This window comes from Pristis pectinata, chromosome 25, assembly GCF_009764475.1.
Source record: "Pristis pectinata isolate sPriPec2 chromosome 25, sPriPec2.1.pri, whole genome shotgun sequence".
In the NCBI taxonomy this organism is placed as follows: Eukaryota; Metazoa; Chordata; class Chondrichthyes; order Rhinopristiformes; family Pristidae; genus Pristis; species Pristis pectinata.
The window spans coordinates 6,242,291-6,269,519 of NC_067429.1; the positions used below are offsets into that span (position 1 = coordinate 6,242,291).

The following is a 27,229-nucleotide window of genomic DNA, read 5'->3' on the forward strand; positions in this document are numbered from 1 at the left end:
TTTCAAGATCATTATTTATTGTCCATTTCTAATTTCCCTTAAGAAGATTGTGGTGAGCTGCCTTCTGGAACCAACTGGTGAAGGTGCTCCCACACTGGTGTTGGGTAGGGAGTTCCAGGATGTAAACTCAGTGAAAATAAAAGACCAGAGATATACTTGCAATTCAAGATGACATGTGTCATCTGCCAGTGGGCTGAACTTGCCTGCTTCCCACGGTAATAAAGGTTGGAGGTTTGGGAAGTGTTATTGGAATGGGAAACTAGAAACATGGGACAGGAACAAGCCCTTCGGCCCACCATGTCTGCGCTGACCATGAAGCCACATTAAACTAATCCCATCCCTGACTTGTGTTTTAAGGGCATTTGGGTATCAGGAAATGAGCCATTTGCTGCAGGATACCCAGTCTCTGATCTGCTTTTGTAGTCTTAGTACTTAAGTGCCTGGTTCAGTAGAGTCTCTGGGCAGTGCTGACCTCCTGGATGTTGAAGGTGGGGAACTTGATTACCATAATGCTATTGAATATCAAGATATTAGATCCTCTCTCATTTGAGATGATCATTGCCGGGTACCTGTGCAGCATAAATATTACTTGTTGCTTATCAGACCATGTTTGAATGTTGACAAGATCTGGTTGCATATAGGCACGGAGTCGTTCATTGGCTACGAATGGAATTGAGCATCAGCAAACATATACTGTACCCCAACACTCAATGCACTTCAAGCAGCTACAACAGTGGAGTATGTGGCTGCACAGCTCCCTTTCAGTGTAGAGTAATATGAAGAGAAACAAAGGACTGCGGATGCTGGAATCGAGATGAACAACACTCTGATGCTGGAGGAACTCAGCAGGCCAGGCAGCATCCGTGGAGAAAAGCAGGCAGTCAACATTTCGGGTCAGGACCCTCCTTCAGGACTGAAGATAGGAAAAGAGAAAGCCCAATATATAGGAGGGAAAAGCAGAGCAGTGATAGGTGGGCAAAAGAGGGGAGGCGGGGTGGGCACAAGGTGGCGGTAGGTAGATGCAGGTAAGGGATAGTGATAGACAGGTGTGGGGGAGGAGGGGAGAGCAGATCCACCGGGGGATGGGGCAAAGGTAAGGAAAGGAAAAAAAAGGGTCGGAAAAAAGAGAGATAGGCTAGGAAAGGGAACAAGAGAAGAAGCATGGTTGCGGGGTGTGTGTGTGGGGAAGGGGTGTGGGGATTACTTAAAGTGGGAGAATTTAATGTTAATGCCAAATAATATGAATCTTATGAGTAATGTGAATCTTCTGAGAAGGCTTAAAATTGACCTGTAAAATATTGAAGGGTTGGCCAGGTAGATCTGGAGGGAATCTGGAAAGATTTTAATTTATGAGAAAATTTAAAACTAGGGACCATTAATACAAGGCAGTTGTGAAATTACCCAATGACGAAATAAGTACGAATTTGAACTCATTAACACAGGAAATGATTAAGGCAAAAAAAAGAAAATTAGATGCGTTTATGAGAGAAATTGAAATAGACATAACTGCAAGATTGAGAGGAGGGCAACAGAGTGAGGAGTCAAAAGTGGAATAAAAACTCCAGTAGGATTATTTTGGGCTGAGTGGTCTCTTCTCTACTGTGCGTTCTAGGTAATATTAACCCTCCTTGCAGTACCTGAATGACAATCGTTCACCTGACGTTAAATAGTAGATTCGTGTTCACCCAAAACAGTCAAAGACTAGGTTAAAATTGGTATCATAAATGAAATTTTGGCCCACCTCAATAAAAAATAAGGCAGCAGAAGACAGGGGATGACTGTTGATGTAGATAACGACAAGAATAATGACGGTGATCACAATAACCGCCAGCACGATGCCCACCACTACACCAGCATGCATGGGAGCTCTCTTCTCCTGCGGGCTGTCATCTGTTATAGCTGTAAGAGAACACAGTGGGGTGGATTTCATTAATTAAATCATCAAACACTGAGGTTCGGCTCTCCTGCCTCATATAATGTTCATATTAAATATTTATACCTTACAACAGTGACTGCATGCCAGAAAGACTTCACTAGCTCTACATCCTGAGGTAGTGAAGGTCATTCCTTTAACTTTTCCGAAGAAGAGTTGGCAGATTAGGTTGAAAGCATTTGCAGTGCTCTAGGTACAACTGCCCCTCTCGGACAGAACAAAAAGCAAGATTAGTTCAGATAAGAAAAGACCTTCAGTGAGAGCACCACAGAATGTCACAATCTAGTTGTTCCTTTAATGACTCCAATCTCCCGTTCCAACCATCCTCACTGCTGCCTGATTAGGTATCACAATTTGACCATAAAGAAGGTCAGGCAACTGGCTTTCTTTTGTGTTTTATCACATTGTGATTTCAGGAATACTCACGGGCACATCACTAAATTTACCTGGTCTGAACTCTGGTTTCTTCAACCTTGTACTCTTCAGGAAAGATGTTATTAAACCAGAAAGAGCACAGAAAAGATTGACAACGATGTTCCCAGGACTCGAGGGCCTGAGTTATAGGGAGAGGCTGGACAGGCTAGGACTTTATTCCTTGGAGAATAGGGGACTGAGAGGTGATCCTATAAAGGTGCATAAAATCACGTAGGGCATAGACAGGGTGAATACTCTTTTTCCCAGGGTTGGGGAATCAAGAACTGGAGCATATCAGTTTAAGGAGAGAGGGGAAAGATTGAATAGGAACTTGAGGGGCAGTGCTTTTTACACAGAGGGTGGTACGTACGTGGAATGAGCTTTCAGCGGAAGTGGTTGAGGCAGGTACAAGAACAACATCTAAAAGGCAGTTGGATAGGTACGTGGATCAGAAAGGGTTAGAAGGTTATGGGCCAGGTGCTGGCAAATGGGACTAGCTTGGATGGGGCATCTTGGTCAGCATGGACCAGTTGGGCCGAAGGGCCTGTTTCCGTGCTCTATGACTTTATGACTCCACGACTCTGATGTAACTGAATTATTCTGTTGTGTATATTTGAATAGTTACGACATTTTCAAATATATATCTGAGTTAACTTACTCAGATCCCCTGTTAAACATCTTGTTTTGAGGTTTTATCTTATTGATCCACAGTTTTCATCCCTCTGAGCCCCCTGCGATCAGTCATGTTCCTTCCTTTAGATGTTTGCTTCTGTTTCCTTATTTGTCAACTTATTAAATTGAGAGGGACAGGCCCCATTGAATAGATTTTAAAGGGATTTCTCATCCATCAAACAGTGGCTCTTCCTCTTCAAAATCACAATATTGCTCCTCTATGGCATTGGCTTGGCACCAAGAGATTTCTTCTCCCACCATCTCCTGGTTACTTCGTCCACCTAGACACCCATGATGAGTATTCTTCATGTCCACGGGAGTGGTAGTGGAGTATCTGAAGGTGTTCCAAGCTGGGTTCTTGGTTGATGGTTCTGACATGGCACAGGTAGGCATGCATCATCCCTCAGCCAGAAAGACTCCCGGAAGACAACAGGATTGGTGCAACTCAAGCCCAAGGCTTTCAAACTTTGCACCATCTAAACACTGCTAATGCACAACAAGAGGCCAATTGAGTCAGTGCTGACACTTTATACAGTCCTATTGTCCCTCTGCTTCCTGGTAACCCTGGAAATGATCCTTCCTCAAGTGCCAATGGGTCAGTATTAGAAACAGGGACACTGGATCACCACTGATGCTGCAATCCTTCTGAGGATGTAGTATGATAGGCAAAGCTGGAACTTACTCCTAGCTCCTAGATAACTTGAGTGGCTTGCTAAGCACTTCCAGTAATTAAGTTTCTATCAAATGTTAAATAAATCACTAATGCTAGGATAGCGTGTATCATTTCAGGGCTTGTACAAGAGGGAGGGATCTCTGGAAGCTAGGTGGAACCATTATCATAGTCATAGATTCAGGCAGTACAGGGAGAGGTCCTACAGCCCACTGTGCCTGTGACGGCCATCAAGGATCTACCTCTACTGTTCCCGCTTTCCAGCACTTGGCCTGTATTCTCCTATGCCTTGGCATTTCAAGTGCTCATTTAAATACTTCTTAAATGTTGCGGGTGCATCTGCCTCCACCGCTTTCTCAGGCAGTACGTTGCAAATTTCAAACAACCGGTGAAGGAATCCTTCTTCAAGTCCTCTCTAAATCTCTTACTCCTTACCTTAAACCTATGCTTTCTGGCCATAGACACCTTTGCTAAGGGGAGAAAATTTCTCACAGGCTACCTCATCAATGTCCCTCATATTTTTGTACTTTACAGTTCCTACAGGTATTCATTTGGGAAGTTCATTTGTGTTAGTGTCGCGGGCAAAAGCAACATTCCTTGCCCCTCCTGAGAGAGCGGTGTGAGTTTTCTTGAACCGCAGTGGCTAACCTTTGATCTCCTTTAGCCAGATAACAGTAGAACCGAACGGTTTGCTGCACAATTTAAGAGTCAACCACATACAAACAATAGTGATCTGGAGTCACAATGAACCAGAAAGCGGCAGAACATCAGTGAACCATGATGAGTTTATATGACAGTCTGGTAATTGTACCGAGAATAATTTATTTTAATTCACTGGACTTAAACCCACAGCTGTTGAGCTGGGATCTGAACACACGAGGTTGCTGGCTTGGTCCTCTGGATTACTAGTCCAGTAATTCAACTACTGCACGCTACTATCACCAACCCCTAATACTGTTGACTGGGAAAATTGGATCTCAAAGATGGGTATTGTCAATCCCAAACCAAAAATGAAACAACTTTAATCGCTTGTTCGTTAACTGCATTAAAATCCAAACTTTGGATGAAATAATGACTTACATGTGACCTTCAGGAGTTGAAATGGTTCTCCATGCTGTCTGCATAGAACAACAACTTGAACACCTGTGTCCATTTAAACCAAACTAACATGCCAAGACAGGAGGCTTTAATTGTTCAGTTAAGATTTCCTGACCTTGGTCGTCAAATGAAAAATTCCAGAACAGTTCCAAAGGGATCCTTAACTTATTATAAGCATTGAAGTAAATTGCATTGGTTTATAAGAGACAATAATCTGGGCCTAGCCGCATTATACGACTTGGTAGAAATCCAGGTTTGATGGGTTGAGTTTGAACTCTTCTCACCATTGCTCTGATGGCAGCTGCAGAACAGCATGTCCCAAGGACCTGGCCTATCACCAGTTGGCTGCATGCTTAAAAGCAAAATACTGCAGATGTTGGAAATTTGAAATAAAAACAGAGAGCTCGCCCTTAAATATAGTGATGGGTTTCAGCTCAGTGCTCGAAGAGGTAGCCAGTTCCACCTGCTTATTATCTAGCTTCTCATCATTTAACACAATCTCAATAAATGCTCCACAGAGAAAGTAGTGCACGTTGTCCTGGGAGTGATGATTGTTAGTCACTCACTGGGAACCCTCTGTTTACAGCCTTACACCAGACCAGGATCCCATTAATGTCAGTCTCCTACTTAACTTTAATCTTTGGGCTCCCCCCTCCTCACTGACCCCGCTCTTATCTGTTGATCTCTGCCCCTGCCCACCCCCCCCTTCCATATCATTCCCCAATAGGTCCATCACCCCAACTTGAATAGCACTGGTAATTACCCTCTAATCCCCCAACCCTCAGATCTCCTCTGCTCCCCGACACACTAATCTCTGATTTCAAAGGGTCCAGTTCCCCAAACCCCCAACCATCTGATGGGGTCCAAGATATCTCCTCTGGACCGGATGCTGATCACTGACCCAACCCAACTCAACCTCCCTCCAGCTGCTGACTGGACCCCTGGGTGCTGGCCCACTCTCTGCTTCGACCCCTGGAACCGGCCTTGGTTTCCACTAGCTGCAGCGCCAGAAGTAAAACATACAACACTGAGGGAGACCTTGGGCACCACTCCAGCTCCCGGTGGTGGGTACCTAACTGAAACATCCATTGATGCACTGCTGCTCCATCATCTTGCAGGACTTTCCCTACAGCGCACCCAGCAACACCCATATTGGTGCATTACAATTTTCAAACCACTCTCTTTCCTCAGGTAGCCTGAATATGGAAATAGCCAGTGGAACTTTGGTCTTGGTTGCATGCACTAACCATGTGATAGGAGAGGTCATGCATTGAACTCCACCACTGAATCTCAATTCCACTGCAGTCAATGAGAACAAATTTTGAAGGCAGAAGATCATCTGTAGACACTGACCTCTGGATACCTGTGCCCGGAAATTCATTGGTTTAACAAACTATGTACACTGAAGCCAAAAGAACTAAATTTGAGAGTCTGCTGTTACCATACAATGCATTTATCATGACAGATTTGGGGTAATTTTTAGGTAGTGATAGTTCTAGGCAGTGGTGCTATTGTTGAACAGTGTAGACAGGTCAAATTATGGAGAAATCATTGGTATGACTGACTGCATCAAGTGGCAGAAGTATTAGAAAAAGATGCTGTAAGAGAGAAAAATAAGTCCTGTCTGTGGCCATACAAAAGGATAATCAAAATGGTAATGCAATCACCAGTTTAAAATCTCTTTGTGGTTTTTATAAACGACCTAGATGAGGAAGTGGAGGGATGGGTTAGTAAGTTTGTGGATGACACAAAGGTTGGATGTGTTGTGGATAGTATAGAGAGCTGTCAGAGGTTACGGAGGGACATAGATAGGATGCAAAGTTGGGCTGAGAATTGGCAGATGCAGTTCAACCCAGATAAGTGTGAAGTGGTTCATTTTGGTAGGTCAAATATGATGGCAGAATATAGTCTTAATGGTAGGACTCTTGGCAGGGTGGAGGATCAGAGGGATCTTGGGGTCCGAGTCCATAGGGCGCTCAAAGTGGCTACGCAGGTTGACTCTGTGGTTAAGAAGGCATATGGTGTATTGTCCTTCTTCAAATGTGAAATTGAATTTATGAGCCAGGAGGCATTGTTGCAACTATATAGGACCCTGGTCAGACCCCACTTGGAGTACTGTGCTCAGTTCTGGTCGCCTCACTACAGGAAGGATGTAGAAGCCATAGAAAGGGTGCAGAGGAGATTTACAAGGATACTGCCTGGAATGTGGAGCATGCCTTATGAAAGCAGTTTGAGGGAACTCGGCCTTTTCTCCTTGGAGCGACAGAGGATGAGGGGGGACCTGACAGAGGTGTATAAGATGATGAGAGGCATTGATTGGGTGGATAGTCAGAGGCTTTACCCCAGGGCTGAAACGGTGGTGGGGAGTAGGTATAGAGGAGATGTCAGGGGTAAGTTTTTTACTCAGAGTGGTGAGTGTGTGAAATGGGCTGCTGGCAACGGTGGTGGAGGCAGATACGATAGGGTCTTTTAAGAGACTGTTGGATAGGTACATGGAGATGAGAAAAATAGAGGGCTATGGGTAAGCCTAGTAATTTCTAGGGTAGGGACATGTTCAGCACAGCTTTGTGGGCTGAAGGGCCTGAATTGTGCTGTAGGTTTTTCTATGTTTATAAAAATTAGCATAAAATTATAATATATATTTTTCTGTGTCACTGAATAACCGTTCAAAGTGACATATAACAGCCACTGTATTCTCAGAAAAGCATTGATTTTTCTGAGAATTACATTTCTATATAATTATTCCTGAAGTCTGTGATATATCATTGAGTCACTTCAAAGAACATCACACCACTATCATTTTATTGTCCTCCCCCACTACTTTTGTTGGTTGCTTTACATGGATTTTACTTCAGGGCCTGGCAACATCAGCTGAGCCCAGCCAGGCACAGAAATTACATAAATGACAGACGTAAGTTGTTGACGTGTACCACCGTGAAAGGTTAATCGGGTGTAAATTGATAAGGGAACCAGCGTGCATTGTGGTTAGTGGGAAAGGACCTTTATTGGATTAGAAAATGAGATGAAACTGTAAAAAAAGAAATTTTCAAAAAGATTCTGCTGTACTGTGTTATGTCTAAATGTATTCTATTTGCACCATTGGTGGTGGAGGAGGGAGAATTGATCAAGGGATTGGCTAATACATTGGTTAACTAGCTAATACATTGGTTCACTCACAGGCATTTCTTTGTTCTTCAGGGAATACCCTTAATGGAGAACATTGGGAAACTTGATTTATTCATGATGCATTTAGACAAAGTGACTGGAAAGATGTAATTACTTTTCTGGTTGAGGGCGTTAGGGTCACTTCTCTCTTCCATGTTTATCATGGAAGGCACGGTAGTGCAGCGGTTAGCATAATGCTTTACAGTGCCAGCGACCCGGGTTCAATTCCGGCCGCTGTCTGTAAGGAGTTTCTACGTTCTCCCCGTGTCTGCGTGGGTTTCCTCCGGGTGCTCCGGTTTCCTCCCATGTTCCAAAGACGTATGGGTCAGGAAGTTGTGGGCATGCTGTGTTACCGCTGAAAGTGTGGCGACACTTGCGGGCTGCCCCCAGAACACTCTATGCAAAGAGATGCATTTCACTGTGTTTCGATGTACATGTGAGTAATAAGGATACCTTATCTCTTATATCTTATCTTAAACCAACAGAACAAGTATGTTGGACCTTACCCAGACTGATGGGAAGAAAGTTTCCGTTTGTTATTGGCTGTAAAGGGAATAACAACAAATAGATTCCTTCTGAGGGTAAGGACAGAGCACAAAATTAGCTGTGACTTTGGGCTTAGTCAGTCTTGTCATGGAGCAAGTTCACAACAGACTTCGTGGGAAATTAAATGAAGTGATGGCCAACATCTGTTAAAGGTTGAGGTTACAGTGTGTTGCTGACATAAAGCAAACCCCATTGTAGCCATTCTGCTCATGTTTTGGGAGGACTTTTTCATTGGATGCCTAGAAACACATTGTACCCCATTAAAAACAATCTTCATCTGGGCAAGTCCAAGACTCCCCATAATAATTGGATGGAAAAATCTAAGGACCAATCACTCATTGTAGGGAAAGGTTTTATATCTGAAACAGACCCAGACATGATAGCTGCTTCCCGATGGACAGACCACTTCCAGTGATTCCTGTTGTGTAAACCTTTCTTTCGGTCCCAGGCTGGTGGAGTTCACATCCAATCTCCCAGCTGGTGAATGGTGAGCAACATTAGCACTTCTCTGACTGAGCTCTCAGCTGGCACGTTGGTCTATTTTTCCATACATCACATTAACTTGGAAAACTCTAAGTGTGCATATTTCCATACAACATAGAAGGAGGCCATTCAGCCCATGCCAACACTCAGAGCAATCCCATTCTCTCATATTTCTTGTAATCTATTCCCTTCCATCTACTCATGAACTTCCCCCAATTCTCCTACAATCCACCAACAAGAGGACTACTTTGCAGTCCTCATGCAGAGTGTCGACCTGAAATATTGACCATTCCTTTCCCCACACAGACGCTGGAGTTCCTCCAGCAAACTGATCCTCCTCGGTCCCTTCTCTCTCTCCTCCTGAACTACCCAGCCCCCATCATCCTGTCTCTTTCCCCTCCTATACCCTCTCCATCTGCCCATCACCTACACACTCCTCCCATTGGATCCCCTCCCAAACTACTTGCATCTGCCCTCCCCACCTCCCTCTAGTCCATGCTCCACATTGCTCTCCTATCTTCAGCCCTTTGTCACTTCCAGCTATCACGTCCTATATTCTGGCAGTATTCCCACTCCCTCCTCTGCCTATCACCTCCCTCACCTGGATCCACCCCTTCCCTCCACGTTTTTATACCGGCTATCTCCCCTCTATCGTTCAGTCCAGATGAAGGGTCTCGACTAGAAACATCGACTGTCCATTTCCCTCCGTAGATGCTGCCTGACCCGCTGAGTTCCTCCAGCTTTTTTGTGAGTTCCTCCAGCAGATTGTTTGTTGCTCCAGATTCCAGAATCTGCAGTCTCCTGTGTCTCTTCTATACATTGGCCAATTAATCAGCGTGGGGTGCAGAAAGAAACTGGAGCACCTGGGAGAAGCCCACATGGTCACAGGGAGAACGTACGGACTCCACTCAGACAGTTCCTGACATCAGGATTGAACCCAGGTCACTGGAGCTGTGAGGCACTGTGCCGTCCTAGTCCCTGTGACAGTATTTCATCCAACAATAAAGTAATTAATTGCCAATGAATCACAATCCCTTGTGATTAAGACTTGGGTTCCAAAAACCATCCTAAATCAGATTTACTCTAACGTTAGTAAATCTTGAATGATGAGCAGGCGTTGGTATTGATTAACTGACCGAACTGTTTTGCTGGTTGAGTAAATGATTCGATAACTGGCTCTGAAATGTAACCCCTCTTTGCAAAGAGACACTGAAGCCAGAGTTTTGAAGTCAGATGTGGTTTCATAGTGAAGGCATTAAAAAAGCTCGAATGGAGATATGACCTCCAAATAAAATTAATGATTGGTTTCTGCAGCCCAGATTGAGGACCATATAAAGTACTCACCATCACTTCTCCTCCTCCCCCCATCCCTCCTTCATCATTCTTTTGTTATTAGTAGAAAGGATGGAGGGGTCAGTGGCTTTTCTTCTCATACTTAACCATCAGTGCTAGAACTTACTTGTCAGGATCCTAAACCATCCACAAGCCAAACTCAAGTGGTGGGCTGAAGACACAAGGGAGACTGCAGATGCTGGAATCTGGAGCAACACACAAGATGCTGGAGGAACAGTGGGTCAGGCAGCATCTGTGGAGGGAAATGGACAGTCAACATTAAGGGTCAAGACCCTTCATCTGGACTGATAGAGAAGCATCAGTCGAGTTGAAGGTCTGGACCTGAAACATTGACTGTCCATCTCCCTCCATAGATGCTGCCTGACCCGCTGAGTTCCTCCATAGCTCGTTTTTTGCTCAGGCAGTGGGAGACAGGTGTAGCCTGGTCTGCTTTTGCCTCAATCACCAGGTTTCAGCTATTGTAGTACAGCCCCGGTCTGCTCGTGATTGGTTGATGGAGATATAGTCTGCCAGTTGGTCCAGTACTCACAGATAGCTGCTCAGTCCCAGAATGAACCACTGCCAAAGTCTGCAACTCACACCTGCTACAACCAGCACGTGCTTGGATCAGTACTGCTGGCTACTTGCGTTGTCTGCAGCAAAGTCTGGTATTCACAGTTTGCTGCTTCCTTTCTCCTCCTCGCCGACAAGGCCAGCCTTTATTACCCATCCCGAACTGTCCTTGAGATGGTGGTGGTGATCCATCTTCTTGAACCACTTCAGGTGAAGTTACTCCCACAGTGTGTTGGGAAGGGAGTTCCAGGATTTAGACCCAGTGGCTTTGGAGGAACAGCAATACATTTCCAAGTCAGGATGGTGTGTGATTTGCAGGCGGTGGTGTCTCCATGCACCTGTTGCCCTTAACCTTCTTGGTGGTAGAGGTCATGGTTCGGGAGACACTGTTGAAGAAATCTTGATGAGTTACTGCAGTGCATTTTATAGATGGAACACACTTCAGTCTTGATACGCCATTGATAGAAAGAATGAACTTTTAGGGTGTCGGAGGGGGTTCTTTGCCTCGGATGGTGTCAAGATTCTCGAGTGTTGTTGGAACTGCACTCATCCAGACAAGTGCTGAATGTTCCATCGCACTCCTCATTGTGGCTTGGAGATGGTGGAAAGTGAAACACTGAGTCACTCACTGAATGCCCACATCTAACCTGCTCTTGGTACCTTAGTAGTTATGTGGTCAGCTCAGCAACGTTTCTGTGACTTTCTGCTGATTAGCTGGTCTTTGTTCTCAGATTTGCATGTCCAGCTGTCTATTCAATGCTGCTCTTTCCACCTCTTGGACAGCAGAAGACAAGAGAAAGCTCCCAGGAGGCAGTCCTAAGCCAGCCAATAGTTACATTTCTTTCCCTTTGACGTGGCAATATTCTTGTTTGCTTGACATTTAAGCACCATGGCCTGGTTCAAATTAGGAGCTGGTTATGTGGAAATCATAAGCCCTGAACAGACATTTGTGATGTTGTGGTTCATTCTTGAGGCTGACTCTTGAACAGAACCACAGAGTTGGGAAAAGCCCCTTGTGAGTTGATGCCGGACTCTGTGAAGGTTCCACCGTATTGTGTAAAGATACAACTATGTCCACTTACATAGCAGTTTTAAAAATGTAAACACCCTTCCCACAAGTGCTTCATGGGAACTAAACTTTTAACACATGGAAGACATTAGAGAGACAGATGGCCAAAGGGGTATGTTCATGGAGAATCTGAGAGAGGGAGGGAGAGATGGAGAGGCTCAGGGTTAAATCCAGAACCTAAGGCTTAGACAGACAACAATTGAAGATACGGTTGCCTGTGATGGAGCAGCAACAAGAGACCAGAATTGGAGGAGCACAGAGATGGTGGAGAATTGTTGGGATGGAGGAGGTGACAGAAATATGGAAAAGTGAGGCCATGAGGGGATTTTGAATTTTAAAGCTTATGTTTTGCCAACCAGTGGGCCAGTGTAACTCAGCATGCAATGGGGGAGATGGTAAATTGGTTTATTATTGTCACATGTACCGAGGTACAGTGAAAAACTTTGTTTTGCATGCCATCCATACAGATCATTTCATTATAACAGTGCATTGAGGGAGAACAAGGGAAAATGATAACCGAATGCAGAATAAAGTGTTGCAGTTACAGAGGAAGTGCAGTGCAGGCAGACAATAATGTGCAAGGCCATAACGAGGTAGATTGTGAGGTCAAGAGTCCACTTTATCGTAGGGAACCGTTCAGTAGTCTTATAACAGCAGGATAGTAACTGTCCTTGAGCCTGGTGGTACGTGCTTTCAGGCTTTTGTATCTTCTGCCCGATGGGAGGGGACAGAAGAGAGAATGTCCGTGGTGAGTGGGGTCTTTGATTATGTTGGCTGCTTTACCAATGCAGCGAGAAGTGTGGACAGAGTCCATGGAGGGGAGGCTGCTTCTTGTGCTGTGCTGAGGTGTGTCCACAACTCTCTGCAGTCTCCTGTGGCCTCGGGCAGAGCAGTTGCCATACCAAGCCGTGATGCATCCGGACAGGTTGCAGAGATAAAAATTGGTTAGGGTGAAAGGCCACATGCCAAATTTCTTTGGCTTCCTGAGGAAGTAGAGGCACTGGTGAGCTTTCTTGGCCATGTCGTTCACATGGTGGGACCATGACGGTTATTGGTGATGTTCACTCCTAGAAACTTGAAATTCCTAGGAGTGAAGAGATGGAGCAAATTATCATTAGAGAGGGTGGAAGACTGGAGGCAATTCAGAAAAGCATTGGAACAGTTTTGTCCGTACTTCCCATGTTATGTTAGTGTGATGACTAACTGATCATGCACCTTCTGTAAAACAAGATCTCAAGCCAAGCCGCCTGCAGAAGGGAAAACTTGTCTTACATCTGGAACTGAGTAAACCCTTGGTGGAAGGACAGAGTTGTTACATGTTTAGGAAAATTGTGTTAGAAAGGATGAGTGTTGTGGTGAGTGGAGCAACTTATGTGTTGAGACACTTCTGTTTTGAACAACCTGGCTCAAATTTTTAGACATTATGGGCAAACATGACTTCTCTTAGTTTTGAGCTCCTGATTTTGAGAAGGCAGCTCAGGAACTGCACATTGTGTTGGACAGACTACATTCCCAGGCAGCTCACTGGCAGAGGACATTTAATGTGTACGTATAAAGTAGGTATGAAGCCCATGTTCTCAGCTTACTTAAGGAAAGGCAATAAGATCAGGAGACACAGAAAACTGCGGCTGCTAGAATCTGGAGCAGCAAACAATCTGCAGAAGGAACTCAGCAGGTCAGGCAGCATCTGTGAGGGGAGGGGAATTGTCAACATTTGGGGTCGAAACCCTGCATCAGATGTGGGGTTTCGCCGAAGGAGAAAGTATCTGTCAGGGTGACTGCCACCCTGATGGTAATTTCACAAGGACAAGAGCTCCATGTGCTTGAATTTAGCTCCAGGTGAATGCAAGTTGGAGATGAGTTCCTGCAACACGTTAATCCCACTTCTGCACTCTCAGTCTGCAGCTTGGTGTGCTATGAGTCTTCACTGAGATATCTTTTAAATGTGATGAAGGGTTTCAACATCCATCTGGTATTATTGGGAAAAGGGATCTATTAGACGCACCCATCTCAGGGTTCTCTCCCAACAATGTCCCACAGTACATGCCAGCAAACAATCTGAGGCCAGGGCCAATTCAGTCTTTGCATTCTGTTCGTTTCTTATTTCAGGACTTTATCCAACATGTTAGCAAACTTGGGCAAAAAACAAAGTCATTGAAGAGAAAAATGTTTAAAACCCAATTGAAAGCACCCACTTTTATATTCCCTAGAGATACTGTTGTATTTCTTTTTTATGAAGCTGCTCTGACTCATTTATCTTTCTCAGCTGTTTCTGACACGACTGTTTCTAAACAGATCTTATCATTGAATATTTTGGTCTTTTCTTCTGCCACCCTTTCTGAAAATGCCACTCCCCTGTGTTCGACATGATACTACACCTACCAATTTCTTGCCCACTCTATATTCCTTCGCAAGCTCCTTGTGTCCTCCTCCCAACTTGATCTTTGTACTTTTGGAACACTTGAGTACAGCACACTCAGTCCCTTCATCCAAGTCCTTCAGTACAGACAGTGAATAGTTGAGGATGCAGCACTAATCCCTATGCCTTCTCACTTGTCACTGAAGGCCAATCTGACACTGACCTATTTATTTCTGCTTCATGTCAGTTAGCCACTCTTTTATCCATGCCAACATATTACCCCCGACCTTGTGTGCACATAACTTTTTGAGCAATCTGTTACATGTTCCAACCACGTAGACACCACGGCCAAGAAAGCTCTACTTCCTCAGGAGACAGAAGAAATTTGGCAGGTTCCCTTTGACACTCACCAATTTTTATCAATGCACCATAGAAAGCATCCTATCTGGATGCATCATGGCTTGGTATGACAACTGCTCTGACCAGGACCGCAAGAAACTGCAAAGAGTTGTGGACACAGCCCAGCGCGTCACGGAAACCAGCCTCCCCTCCATGGACTCTGTCTATACCTCTCGCTGCCTTGGTCAAGCAGCCAGCATAATCAAAGACCCCACCCACCTGGGTCATTCTCTTCTCTCCTCTCCCATCAGGCAGAAGATACAGGAGCCTGAGGGCACATACCACCAAGCTCAAGGACAGCTTCTATCCCACTGTGATAAGACTATTGAATGGTTCCCTTATACGAAGAGATAGACTCTTGGCTTCACAATCTACCTTATTATGACCTTCCACCTTATTGTCCACCTGCAATGCACTTCCCTGTAGGTGTGACACTTAACTCTGTATCCTGTTATTGTTTTTATCCTGTACTACCTCAATGCACTCTGTACTAACTCAATGTATTTACACTGTGTAATGAATTGATCTGTATGAACGGTACGCAAGACATGTTTTTCACTGTACCTCGGTACAAGTGACAATAATAAACCAATACCAATACCAATATCAATACATGTCACCTTATCAAATGCATTCTGGAAATCCACATATACTACATCTACTGGTCCCCTTTTTTCACCCTGTTTGTTATATCCTCAAGAAATTCTAGCAAATTTGTCAACTGTGATTTCCCATTCACAAAAGCACGTTTTCTTTACTCGATTTTTTTTTTGATTTTCTGATAGCCTTGCTAATGGCTCCTTCATGATGCATCCTAGCATTTCCCAATGATGGACATGAGGCTAACAGGTTTAGATGCCAGTCCTGTTTGCTGTCTGCCTGCCTTCCTTGAATGGTGGTGTTACATTGCCAATGCTTTGGGATCTCTTTGGGGAATTTTAGTAGGTTACAACTAACACAGCCTTAACTGAGGTGTGTGAATTGAGTGGCCTACATACAGTAAATTGGAAGGATGTATTTCTCTTCATAGACGCATCAAAAACAGGGAGGCTTAGATTTGGTAGAAAGAGTAGAGGGGAGATGAGGAAAATTTCTTTTCACTGCCTGAAAGGATAGTGGAAGCAGAAATTCTTATCACCTTTAAAAAGTACATGGGTATGTACTTGAAGAGGTGTGACCTTCAGGTCTGTAAACCTGGTGCTGGGAGATGGGATTAGGTTGGGTGACTTTGTTTAACCAGCACAGACACGATGGGCTGATTGGCCTCATTCTGTTGTAAATTTTCTATTATTCTATGAAATGGCAGTAACATAGGTTCAACGCATAGGAGCCCGTCTGTGACTGAGATCTGCTTTACTGGATATAAATTCACAGCTAACATGAAATGAGAAACTTGAAAGATGAAAGGATAAGCTTCAGAAGATGAGCTCTTGAAAAAGTTCCATCAATATGAATTTCAGCTTAAAAGCACTTTCCTCTCATAACTGTCAATTTAAGTTTCTTTAACCTGCGATGAGTACCTGCATGATTAAAAATTTATGCGCAATCTCATTGCCACTTCTGCAAGCATACGTCCAGAATGAAAGCATCGTACGACCAATTCAATGGAACTGTGGCCTGTGGCAAATAGCATTTAAAACTGTTTTTATCATTTTAAAACATTGTGCAAATCATTACACTGTCTATATCTGAAAGACTGTAAGACCACAGCTTAATGGTGCACTGAAGCTTCCATGTTCAGGCATTTCTCTGCAAACTTAAGCAGATGTTTTCTGTTTGCAAATTTTAACCATTAGATTCCATCTCACCCATCACTTCTTCACCTAAAGAATAGACATTTAAATGTCAAACTAGTCACCGTGACACAAAGAGTAAGGAAAAGGCAGAAGGACAGAGAGAAACAGATAATGGGTCATGTTGATATGAAATTGATCAGCTATTATACACCTTGCCTGATTTTCATTTCTGAATCAGCAGCCCCTACATCAGTTAGATGTTAATTCCATCGAGACTCTGCACATTGTACTGTTCAAACGAAGGTCATGCATGGGCAAGAATGTTCTAAATGACTTGAATTACAAACCCATTCCAATAAATGCAAGGGTAATAATGCAGATTGGATTTTATTCTTTTGGATTTTTTGCCTCAAAATAATCAGTTGCAGTAATTCAAAATGTAAATATATTAAACAAAAATAGTTCACCAATAAATTATTTTCCTGATATCAGATTGCTATTATTTCATTCACTTCTACAAAACAGTATCTTCTGGCTTGTTTCTGTAGTTTTGCCTAGTGAACACTCTCTCTGTGTCTCCCTCCATCTCTCGCTCCATCTCCCTCTTCAGCACTCACTTCATCTCCCTCCCTCTCTCGCTCCATCTCTGTCTGTCATTCTCTCCTCATCACTGTTAATCCCTCCTTCAATTCTTTTTGCTTGTCCCTTTGTCTTCATCTTTTTCTCCTTCTCTTTCTCAGTTCGTCCATTTCTTCATCTCTGTATTCTATGTCAGTCCCATCCCTCCATCTCTTCCCCTCTAATGCCCTTTCACCATCCCTCTTCACAAATCTGACTTCAAACCATTCTCTTTCTCCCTCTCTTTCTGGCTGTCCCTGCCTCTCCTGCCGAGAAGGTCCCTAACTGGTGCCCGGTAGGGGCAGAGCAGCGGACACCAACCACTATTTGGTGCCAGCAATTTGGGCAGTAAACTGCCTTGCAGCATCAGAGACCCAGGTTCAATCCTAACCTTGGGTGCTGTCTGTGTGAAGTTTGCACGTTCTCCCTGTGACTGTGTAGGCTAGTAGTATTGTCTAGTAGTATTGTCAAGAAGTATTGTCATTTTTTTCCTCTGGGTGCTCCAGTTTACTCCCACATCCAAAAGACGTGTGGGTTGGTAGGTCCATTGGCCACTGTAAATTGCCCCCAGTGCATAGGTGAGTAGTAAAATCTGGGGGGAGATGGTAGAACGTGGGGAAAATAGGATGAAGGTAAGATTAGTATAAATGGCTGGTCGATGGTCAGCGGGGACTGGATGGGCCTGTTTCTGTGCTGTATCTCTCTATGACTCCACAACTGGTTGCTATAAACTTTGAGGGCCCCAGGTAATATTGATGGGGCACATTTCCGATACCAAAAATATGCTACCAAGTACTTCTTTTGGAGGTTGGCCACTGGATGACAAGTATTGGCATTGGTTTATTATTGTCACTTGTAACGAGGTACAGTGAAAAACCTGTCTTGCATACCGATCATACAGGTCAATTCATTACACAGTGCAATTACATTGAATTAGTACAGAGTGCATTGAGGTAGTACAGGTAAAAACAATAACAGTACAGAATAAAGTGTCACAGCTACAGAGGAAGTGCAGTGCAATAAGGTGCAAGGTCACAACAAGGTAGATCGTGAGGTCAGAGTCCATCTCATCGTATAAGGGAACCATTCAATATTCTTATCACAGTGGGATAGAAGCTGTCTTTGAGCCTGGTGGTATGTGCCCTCAGGCTCCTGTATCTTCTGCCTGATGGGAGAGGAGAGAAGAGAGAATGACCCGGGTGGGTGGGGTCTTTGATTATGCTGGCTGCTTCGCCAAGGCAGCGAGAGGTAAAGGAGGGGAGGCTGGTTTCCGTGATGTACTGGGCTATGTCCACAACTCTCTGCAGTTTCTTGAGGTCCTGGGCAGAGCAGTTGCTATACCAAGCCATGATACATCCAGATAGGATGCTTTCTATGGTGCATTAATAAAAGTTGGTGAGTGTCAAAGGGGACAAACCGAATTTCTTTAGACTCCTGTTTAGCCTCATGTGGTCACATATTTGGGCTCGGGGGGAGGGTATGCAGGTGAGGGGGTACAAACCTGGCATTTTGATAGGGTGGAGAATAAGTATTTCGAAGATGTTCGGTGCCACTGTGGGTCTGTGAGCAGGATGGTGAACAGGACTTGGCTGTGAGTCGAGACACTGGCAGTGGGTTTACACAGCCTCTAGTTTACAACGGGTAGGTTAGATTAGATTAATTTGTTGTCAATATACACCAGTGAAATTCCTTGTTCACATGAAGCTCACAGAGTAAACAGCATACATGGCAATAACAAATGCAACAATACAATAAGCGCAAAACAACAGAATGGTGTGGAGATTGCAGTGCAATCTGAAGTAGTGCAAAAAGAAATGCTAAAGTGACAATAACAGAATAACTGAGGGAGGGAGAATTGAGAGTCTGCGTATATGGCAGCACCACCAGGAAGGGGATGTGAAAGGGGTGATTGGTTCAGGATTCTGACAGCAGTGGGGATGAAGCTGTTCTGAAGTCCGGACATTCGGGCTTTCAAGCTCCTGTACCTTCTCCCAGAAGGTAGAAGTGAGAAAAGGGAATGGCCAGGGTGGCCGGCATCCTTGACAACGCAACGCACTGTGAAGATGGACAGGGTGGAAGGAAGTGACGAGCCCGTGATGGACTGGGCAGTCTGCGTAGAATGAGAGAATGGGTTGAGGTGTGTAAACGTCAGGGTATCATTTTGAAGGTTTCAGTAGTGAGGTGGGGTGGTGATGGTGGGTGCAACCAGCAATGATACAGAGGAGGAAATAGGTGGGTGTAGGGAGGGAAAGAGAGGGAAAAAGTGGAAGACAGAGGCATAGATGATGAGGGGCTTTTGACAAGAACAATTTCCATATTTAGCATGTTTTCAGGGGTGCAGCACAGTGGTGCGGCAGTTAGTGCTGTTGCCTCACAGCTCCAGAGGACCGGGTTCAATCCTGACCTTTGTTGCTTTTTGTGTGGACTTTGCACATTGCTCTCCAATCCCAAAGATTAGCAGGTTAACTGGTAACTGTAAGTTACCCTTTCGTATAGTTAGTAGCAAAGGAATCAAAGAGTTAATGGGCATGTGAGAGAGAATAAGTTGCAGGGTTACTGGGAAATAAGAGAGGGAATGGGACTGAGGACAGGGCTGTACTGTGGGCTAGCATGGACACAATGGGCTGAATATCCTCTTTCCATCTTGTAATAAGCAAGTTAACAGTTATTTCATGTAGCAAATTGAAGCACTTTCACAGCCAATGGATTAGCTCTGAAGTGCAGTCACTGCTGTAATGTAGGAAACACGGCCCTTGGTTTGTGGACAGTAGACTCCCAGAGGCAGGAACGTGCTAATGGCCAGATGGTCTGCTTTCTAACTTCTGTGATTTCAGAGTCTAACATGGAATTCGGATCCATACTGTGCAAATATCTCCACAGAGACCCAACACAATGTGCTAATGATTGTATCAGAAGGATTTGGAACCATGGCTTCTCAAAGATGGAGAGAGAAGAGGGTTTGCAGGAGCCTCCTTGTGCAGGATTACAATCGCTTCAATCTCTGCGTTACTCTGATACTGGTGACCAAGGAGTAACGGTGGGGGTTCTGCTAAGTGGGACCTATTGCTCACATTCTCTGCTTGGATCCTCCAACTAATATGAGACAGAAACAGAAGGGTAAACTTGCTGGGTTGGAGGGCCCTTGATGCAAACGCCATGGCCACAGCATGATATCACGTGACCTGAGTGGAGCAGAATAAGCCTCACCAACAAACTTTTGATAAGAAAAAAGCCACACCCCCAGCTTTGCTGGCTGTCAAAGCTACTAAACTTTTTGTACTATAAATGTCTCTGACATTAAGAAACACTCTACTAAAAATAAAATAAAGAAATTCAAGTCTCAATTCAAAAAAATTAAAAATCACCTAAAAGATTTCAAAATAATTAAAAATATTATTGCAAACTCAAATAATTGTCAAATCTTAATCATTATTTGTTCTTCCTCACAACACAACTCACATCACGGAAACCAGCCTCCCCTTCATGGACTCTGTCTACACTTCTCGCTACCTCGGTAAAGCAGCCAGCATAATCAAAGACCCCTCCTACCCCGGACATTCTCTCTTCTCCGCCGTCCCATCAGGCAGAAGATACAAAAGCCTGACAGCATGTACCAGAAGGCTCAATGACAGTTTCTATCCCACTGTTATAAGACAGTTGAACAGTCCCCTAGTAAGATGAGATGGACTCTTGACCTCACAATCTACCTTGTTATGACCTTGCACCTTATTGTCTACCTGCACTGCACTTTATCTGTAGCTGTGACACTTTACTCTGCATTCTGTAGTATTTTACCTTGTACTACCTCAATGCACTGTGTAATGAATTGACCTGTATGATCGATATGCGAGACAAGTTTTTCACTGTACCTCGGTACAAGTGACAATAATAAACCAATTCCAATTCCAATTCCACTGAAGTCACAAGAGAGGCTGCAGACGCTGGGATCTGGAGCAAGAAACAAACTGTTGGAAGAACTCAGGCAGCATGTGTGGAGGCAAAGCGATGGTTAACATTTCAGGTTGAGACCCTGCATCAGGACCCAGCATCTTCATTGAAAGGAATGAATCTGTGGATCCTGCTGCCGGTCACCAGGCCTACACCAGCACAAGATCTGTGAGCAGAGTCTTCAGGGTAGATGGTGGGAGATGTCAGCATCGTTGTGCTCTGATTTGCAGTCTTTGGGGATTTCACTGAAAGATTTGTGTAAGGAAACACATGTGTCAATGCCCTGAGCTTGTTTGCATTCATGGTGGGTAAATACCAATGGTTCACCAGTATTTTCCAGCAGGATTTGGACCATAGAACTTCTGGATGATCTGTATCCTGGTAACCTGGATCTTGGCAAGTCCAAGGATTTCATTGTCAAGGTGATGGGGAAACTGTCCAGAAATGGTCATAATCCCAAGTAAAGTCAAAGTTCAATCACATAACACAAACAAAATTATGAGATTTGAAATTGATCCCCATAACGGAGACATTTAAAACCAGGGCAGGCTTAAAGTGAGGAGTTAATGGGTTAGAGGAGATCTGAGGAATTTTTGTTTCACCTGGAGGGTGTTTGCAGCCAGGAACACACCGGCTGAAGAGGTGATGGGCCCAGGAGAAGTATATTTTGTCAGAGGATTGACCATTAGAGGATTGAGAAGAAAAGAGCTTTAAAAAACATGATTTATGGCTTTTTGCCTTTATTTGCATTCATTCCCTTTTTACCTCTGTATTACTCTTAGAGATCACGATTTCTGATTTTGTCCTAGTCTGCAGTTCTAATGTTCCCCATGTGCTTTGCAGTTTTTGGAGAGATTGTATCTGTCAGTCTCATCTCTCCTTAGAGAGTTCCTGCATAATATCCAGGAAATTATGTAAGGACCACTCTGTCCATTGCAAAGTGATGGGCAGGCAAAGACACAAACCTATCGCTGATTTTCTGTCAGACTGTTAAACAATCCAGGTCTTTCCTTCACTCATTGTTCGATCTCTCCATAGTCAGATAACAACACTGCACAACAGCAGCGGAAACTTCAGCCTCCCGGGAATCTGTGTGTTGTTGTGGATAATGCAGACAAGTCCAAGAACAGAGTTATTAGAACAGTCAATCCTGCCATTCTTCCAGTTACGCAGCTGTATAAACCCACGGAGACTAGGACAGTCAGTCTGCAGAGAGGCGTAATAAAAACTGACTTGAAATTTGATCATGCACCCTTTATCTTATGGAGTCATAATCAAAAAGCACAGGAAAAGGCCCTTCAGCCCACCACATCCATTCCGACCAGCAAGGACCCATCCATACGAATCCCATTTACCAGCACTGGGTCGGTAGCTTTCTATCCCTTGGTAATTCAAGTGCTCATCCAGATAGTTTTTTTAAATGAAAGTACATGCCTCCACCACCTTGTCAAGCAATGTATTTCAGACCGCAACCATCCTCTCAGTGAGAAAACTTTCCCTCAGGTCCCCCCTAACCCTCTTACTCTTCACCTTAAACCAATGCCCTCTGGTTACAGATGTCTCCATTATGGGAAGAAAAGATTCTCACTGAATCACTCTATCCATGCCTCTCATAATTTTGTTTGTGTTACGTGATTGAAATTTGACTTTACCTGAAGTGAAATGGGATTGCGATCATTTCTAGGCCATTTCATGTCACCCTTGAAATTTGGCCATGGACTTCCAGGTGTGACTCACTCATCTGGTTATCAGACATGGGGACATAAATGTTCCTTTTGTAGCACAGTGGGGATATTTGGTCAAACTGTCCTGGGAAGACAAGTAGGCCTTCAGAACTCAGGGATAGTTTGGGATCCTTGTAAGATCATCCTTTGATAAATCCTTGATTTTTGTTTCCTTCTGTCCTCCAATCTCTCAGTCTCGTTTCTGACACCTACCCTCCCGACCCAAGGTTCAGACTCACAATAGAGATGATGATCTTGACACCATGCCAGTCCTAGGCCAGCTATCTGCACAATACAACCTCTCTCCCACTTAGCTTGTTCATCTACCCTACCTAAAGACATAATCCTGGGCCTTCAGCTCCCTTTGGTCACCATCAACCCCCCCACTCTGAACCCCTTGGACCCAGCCTTAGTCCTGAGTGGCTCATATTCAACAACAAAAATGCACATTGGCACCTGAGGGTTTCTGGTGTTATTTGGTAAAGGAGAAGTTATAGGCTATTATTTGCAAACAAAATTAAAGTTCACCAACCAATCTTAAATATGACAAGGCAGACTGGTTGAAGAAACTGGAAGTAAAACATTTATCTAAACCTCTCCACTAGCGTGAGAACGCTTGAGATGTTAAAGCCTCTGGGATCTGACGAGAAGTGGTAGATGGATCCAAAACTGGCTCTATGACAAAGCAGAGGGCAATGGTCAGTGGAAAGCTGTGAGTGGAGGGCTGGATTCAATAGGGTTCCACAGGGCTCAGCACCAAGTCCTTGCGTTTTATGGTTACATATCAATTACTTGGGCTTGAAAGGAGGGACCCATTAAGAAGCTTGCCAATGACAGCAAAATTGGCACCACATTGGGAAAACAATTAGGAACAGATCTGTGGCACATCCCTTCAATCCAACTAAAGTCTTCTTACAATCCTCTTTCAAACAGAAAAGTAGAGGTAAAAAATTGTCGTTGGTTGCTTGCTGGTAACCTTGTTGAAGATACAAGCGTGTGTTTGAATGGACATAAGAAACACATTCTCTTCTGTTGAATGTGCATATAGTAGTCACATCCTCAATCCAGCATTTGAAATTGGGATCCATTGAATTTATGAAGCAGATTTGGATGTGAAATTGCTATTGTATATGTGCTTATGGTGCATTAGACCAACAATGAATTTCTGACTTTTCGTTTGAAAAAAACTGAAATAATTGAAACTCGATATTGGTGATTGTAAATACAAACCCTGCCTGCAGAATCTGGAGCTAATTTCCAGCACTGATATTTATCAGCAACAGAACTGACCACCTTCTGACTCTCCACACAAATTCCACGTCTAAAATACCACAGGTCGGGTTATGGAACACTTGCCACTTGTTCGGACGACTCCATCTTCAACAGTGCTCGAGAAGGCTGACACCACTTAGGATGGTAGCCCCCTTAATTGGCATCATCCCTTCCAGAACCCTCCACATTAAACAATAACCACACTGTGGCTGCAGTGTGCATCATCTACAAGATACAGCAACACACCCAGGTTTCTTTGACTGTACCTCTTCAAATCCCTGAACCCTGACACCAAGAAGGACAATGAAGTAGGTGCATGGGAGCACGTACAAGTTTCCTTTCAGCGGGTTAAGTTGAGTTGAGTTCATTGTCATCTGCAGAAGTACATGTACGCAATGAAAAACTTACTTGCAGCAGCATCACAGGCACATAGCATCATTTAAGCAGCATTCATGATAAAATCATAAATTAAACACAAGTTTTACAAGAAAGAACACAATTAGAACAAAAAAAATGTATATTTTAGTGATCAAAGTGCTCATAGTGTTGCTAAACTGTAGTGATTAGGGTTGTGCCGGTTGGTTCAAGAACAGAATAATTGAAGGGAAGGTGCTGCTCTTGAAGCTGGTGGTGTGGTCATGCACACAACATTCCGACTTGGCAATATATCACTGTTCCTTCATTGCTGCCGTGGTAATGTCGAGGAACCCCCGTGCAAACAGCAGTTTGGGAGCACCCTTACCACAAGACTGGCAGCAGTTTAAGATGGCAAGTCCCCCTCAAAAGTAATTAGGGATGGGCAGCCTTGTTAATGGTGTATGAAGAAAATAAAAGAATCAGCACAGGCTGTGAAAGGAACTGAGCCATTATTACTTAGAATATGAAGAGAAAGAGGTAGATTTTACACGTAGTGCTGAGTGACTGTGGAGGGAGTACATAATGAGAGGACAGATATCACTGTGATCGCACAACTTCCTGTCCATTTACCAACTGGATGCACAAATAATTAAAAAAAACACAATACAATGTAGCTCCAAAGAGGTCATTCAATGCATCATAACTCTACTGGCTCTTTGAGTTCTCCGTTAGCTTCACTCTTTCCCCATCAGCTGATAAATTTCTGCTATGCAGTTATTTATCCAATTCCCTTTTGAAGGTTGCCACCGAACCTGCTCTCTCCTCCCTTTCTGGTGGCACTTTCCAGATGTCAACAGTTGGTTGAAAATATATAAATACCCCAATTCTCCCCTCTGGTCCTGATGCCATTTACTTCAGCTCAGTTTCCTCTGGTGACTAATCTGCTCACCAGAGGGAAAAGGTTTCCCAACACGAAGAGACTCTGAACACTTACCATCATCCCTCACGTGGAAGATCAATTTAGTGTCATCTGGAAGAAATAGAAAGAAACAGATTAGCAAGAATGCCCATGTTGATGCACAATAGTAACCTCAGGTCTAAACATAAGTGCTTTGATTTTTCATTTGAAAATATAACAATACCTATTCTTATCAACAAATCTGAATCACTGAGTTTTCTCTGAATCTAATTTGTTCTTTTTGTCTAGCCCTCTGAATTTCTGTTTCTCTCTGACACGACTCAAAGTGGTTTCCATGTTTTTCCTGGATAATCAACAATCCTCCTTTAGAGTCTTAGAGTTATTCAGCATGGGAACAGGCCCTTCGGCCCAACTCATCCATCAAGTGGTTGACTTGAGCTAGTCCCATTTCCCCACATTTGCCCCATATCCTTCTAAACCTTTCCTAACCATGTACCAGTCCAATTGTCTTTTAAACATTTTAATTGTACCTACGTCTAAAACATCCTCTGGCAGCTTGTTCCATCTTCCCATCACCCTCTGTGTGAAAAACTTGCCCCTCAGGTCCCTTCTAAATCTTTCCACTTTCACCTTAAACCTATGCCTCTGGTTTTGACTCCCCTACCTGGGAGGAAGACTGCGACCGTTCACCTTATCTTTGCCCCTCGTGATTTTAGAAATCTCTCCAAGTTCACCCCTCAGCCTCTTATGTCCTGCCTTATGTCAGCCTGTCCTGGTTCAACCACATAGACGCCATGACCAAGAAATTTCATCAGTGCCTCTACTTCCTCAGGAGGCTAAACAAATTGGGAATGTCCCCTTTGACACTCACCAACTTTTATCGATGCACCAGAGAAAGCATCCTTTCTGGATGCATCACGGCTTGGTATGGCAACTGCTCTGCCCAGGACCGCAAGAAACCGCAGAGAGTTGTGGACACAGCCCAGCACATCACAGAAACCAGCCTCCCCTCCATGGACTCTGTCTATACCCCATGCTGCCTTGGTGAAGCAGCCAGCTTAATCAAAGACCCCACCCACCCGAGTCATTCTCTCTTCTCTCCCATAGGGTTGTAGATACAGGAGCCTGAGGGTACATACCTCCAATATCAAGGACAGCTTCTACCTCACTGTGATAAGACTATTGAATGGTTCCCTTATACGATGAGATGGACTCTTGACCTCACAATCTACCTTGTTTGACCTTGCACCTTATTGTCTACCTGCACTGCACTTCCTCTATAGCTGTGACACTTTACTCTGTATTCTGTTATTGTTTTTACCCTGTACTACATCAATGCACTCTGTACTAGCTCAATGTATCTGCACTGTGTAATGAGTTGATCTGTATGATCAGTAATGCAAGACATGTTTTTCACTGTACCTCGGTACAAGTGACAATAATAAACCAATACCAATGTTCCAGGGAAAAAAGTCTCAGCCTATCCAGCCTCTCCTTACAGCTCAACCTGTCCAGTCCTGTTAGCATCCCCATGATGTTTTTCTGCACCCTTTCCAGTTTAATGACATCCTTCCTACACCCAGGTGACCAGAACTGCAGACAGTATCCCAGGGGCGACCTGTCCAAAGTCTTGTACAGTGGTAACATAATGTCCCAACTCTTGTACTCAATGCCCTGACCGATGAAGGCAAGTGTGCCAAACACGTTCTTCATCACCCTGCCTATATGTGCCTCCACTTTCCAGGAAGTATGTACCTGCACCCCTAAGTCCTTCTGTTCTACAACACTCTCCAGGGCCCTACGATTTACTGTGCAAGTCCTGTCCTGGTTTAACTTAAAATCAAACTTAAAGTTTTGACTTAAAGTTTTGACTCCAAGTCAAAACATTCCCACTCAATGGGAACAGATTCATTGATTGCAAATATTGTATCAAATGTAAGAC

The 27,229-nt window shown here is 44.0% G+C and overlaps 1 protein-coding gene across 1 annotated transcript in view; it reads right to left on the reverse strand.

The window, feature by feature from the left end:
* LOC127582937 (plexin domain-containing protein 1-like) overlaps nt 1-27,229 on the reverse strand; it is a 245,554-nt gene that overhangs the window by 14,823 nt on the left and 203,502 nt on the right. Inside the window, exons 12-13 of the mRNA XM_052038593.1 lie at nt 25,363-25,398; nt 1,742-1,899 (exon numbers count right to left, since the gene is read on the reverse strand). Of these exons, the coding sequence (XP_051894553.1) occupies nt 1,742-1,899; nt 25,363-25,398 (194 nt within the window). The remainder of the gene's footprint in view (nt 1-1,741; nt 1,900-25,362; nt 25,399-27,229) is intronic.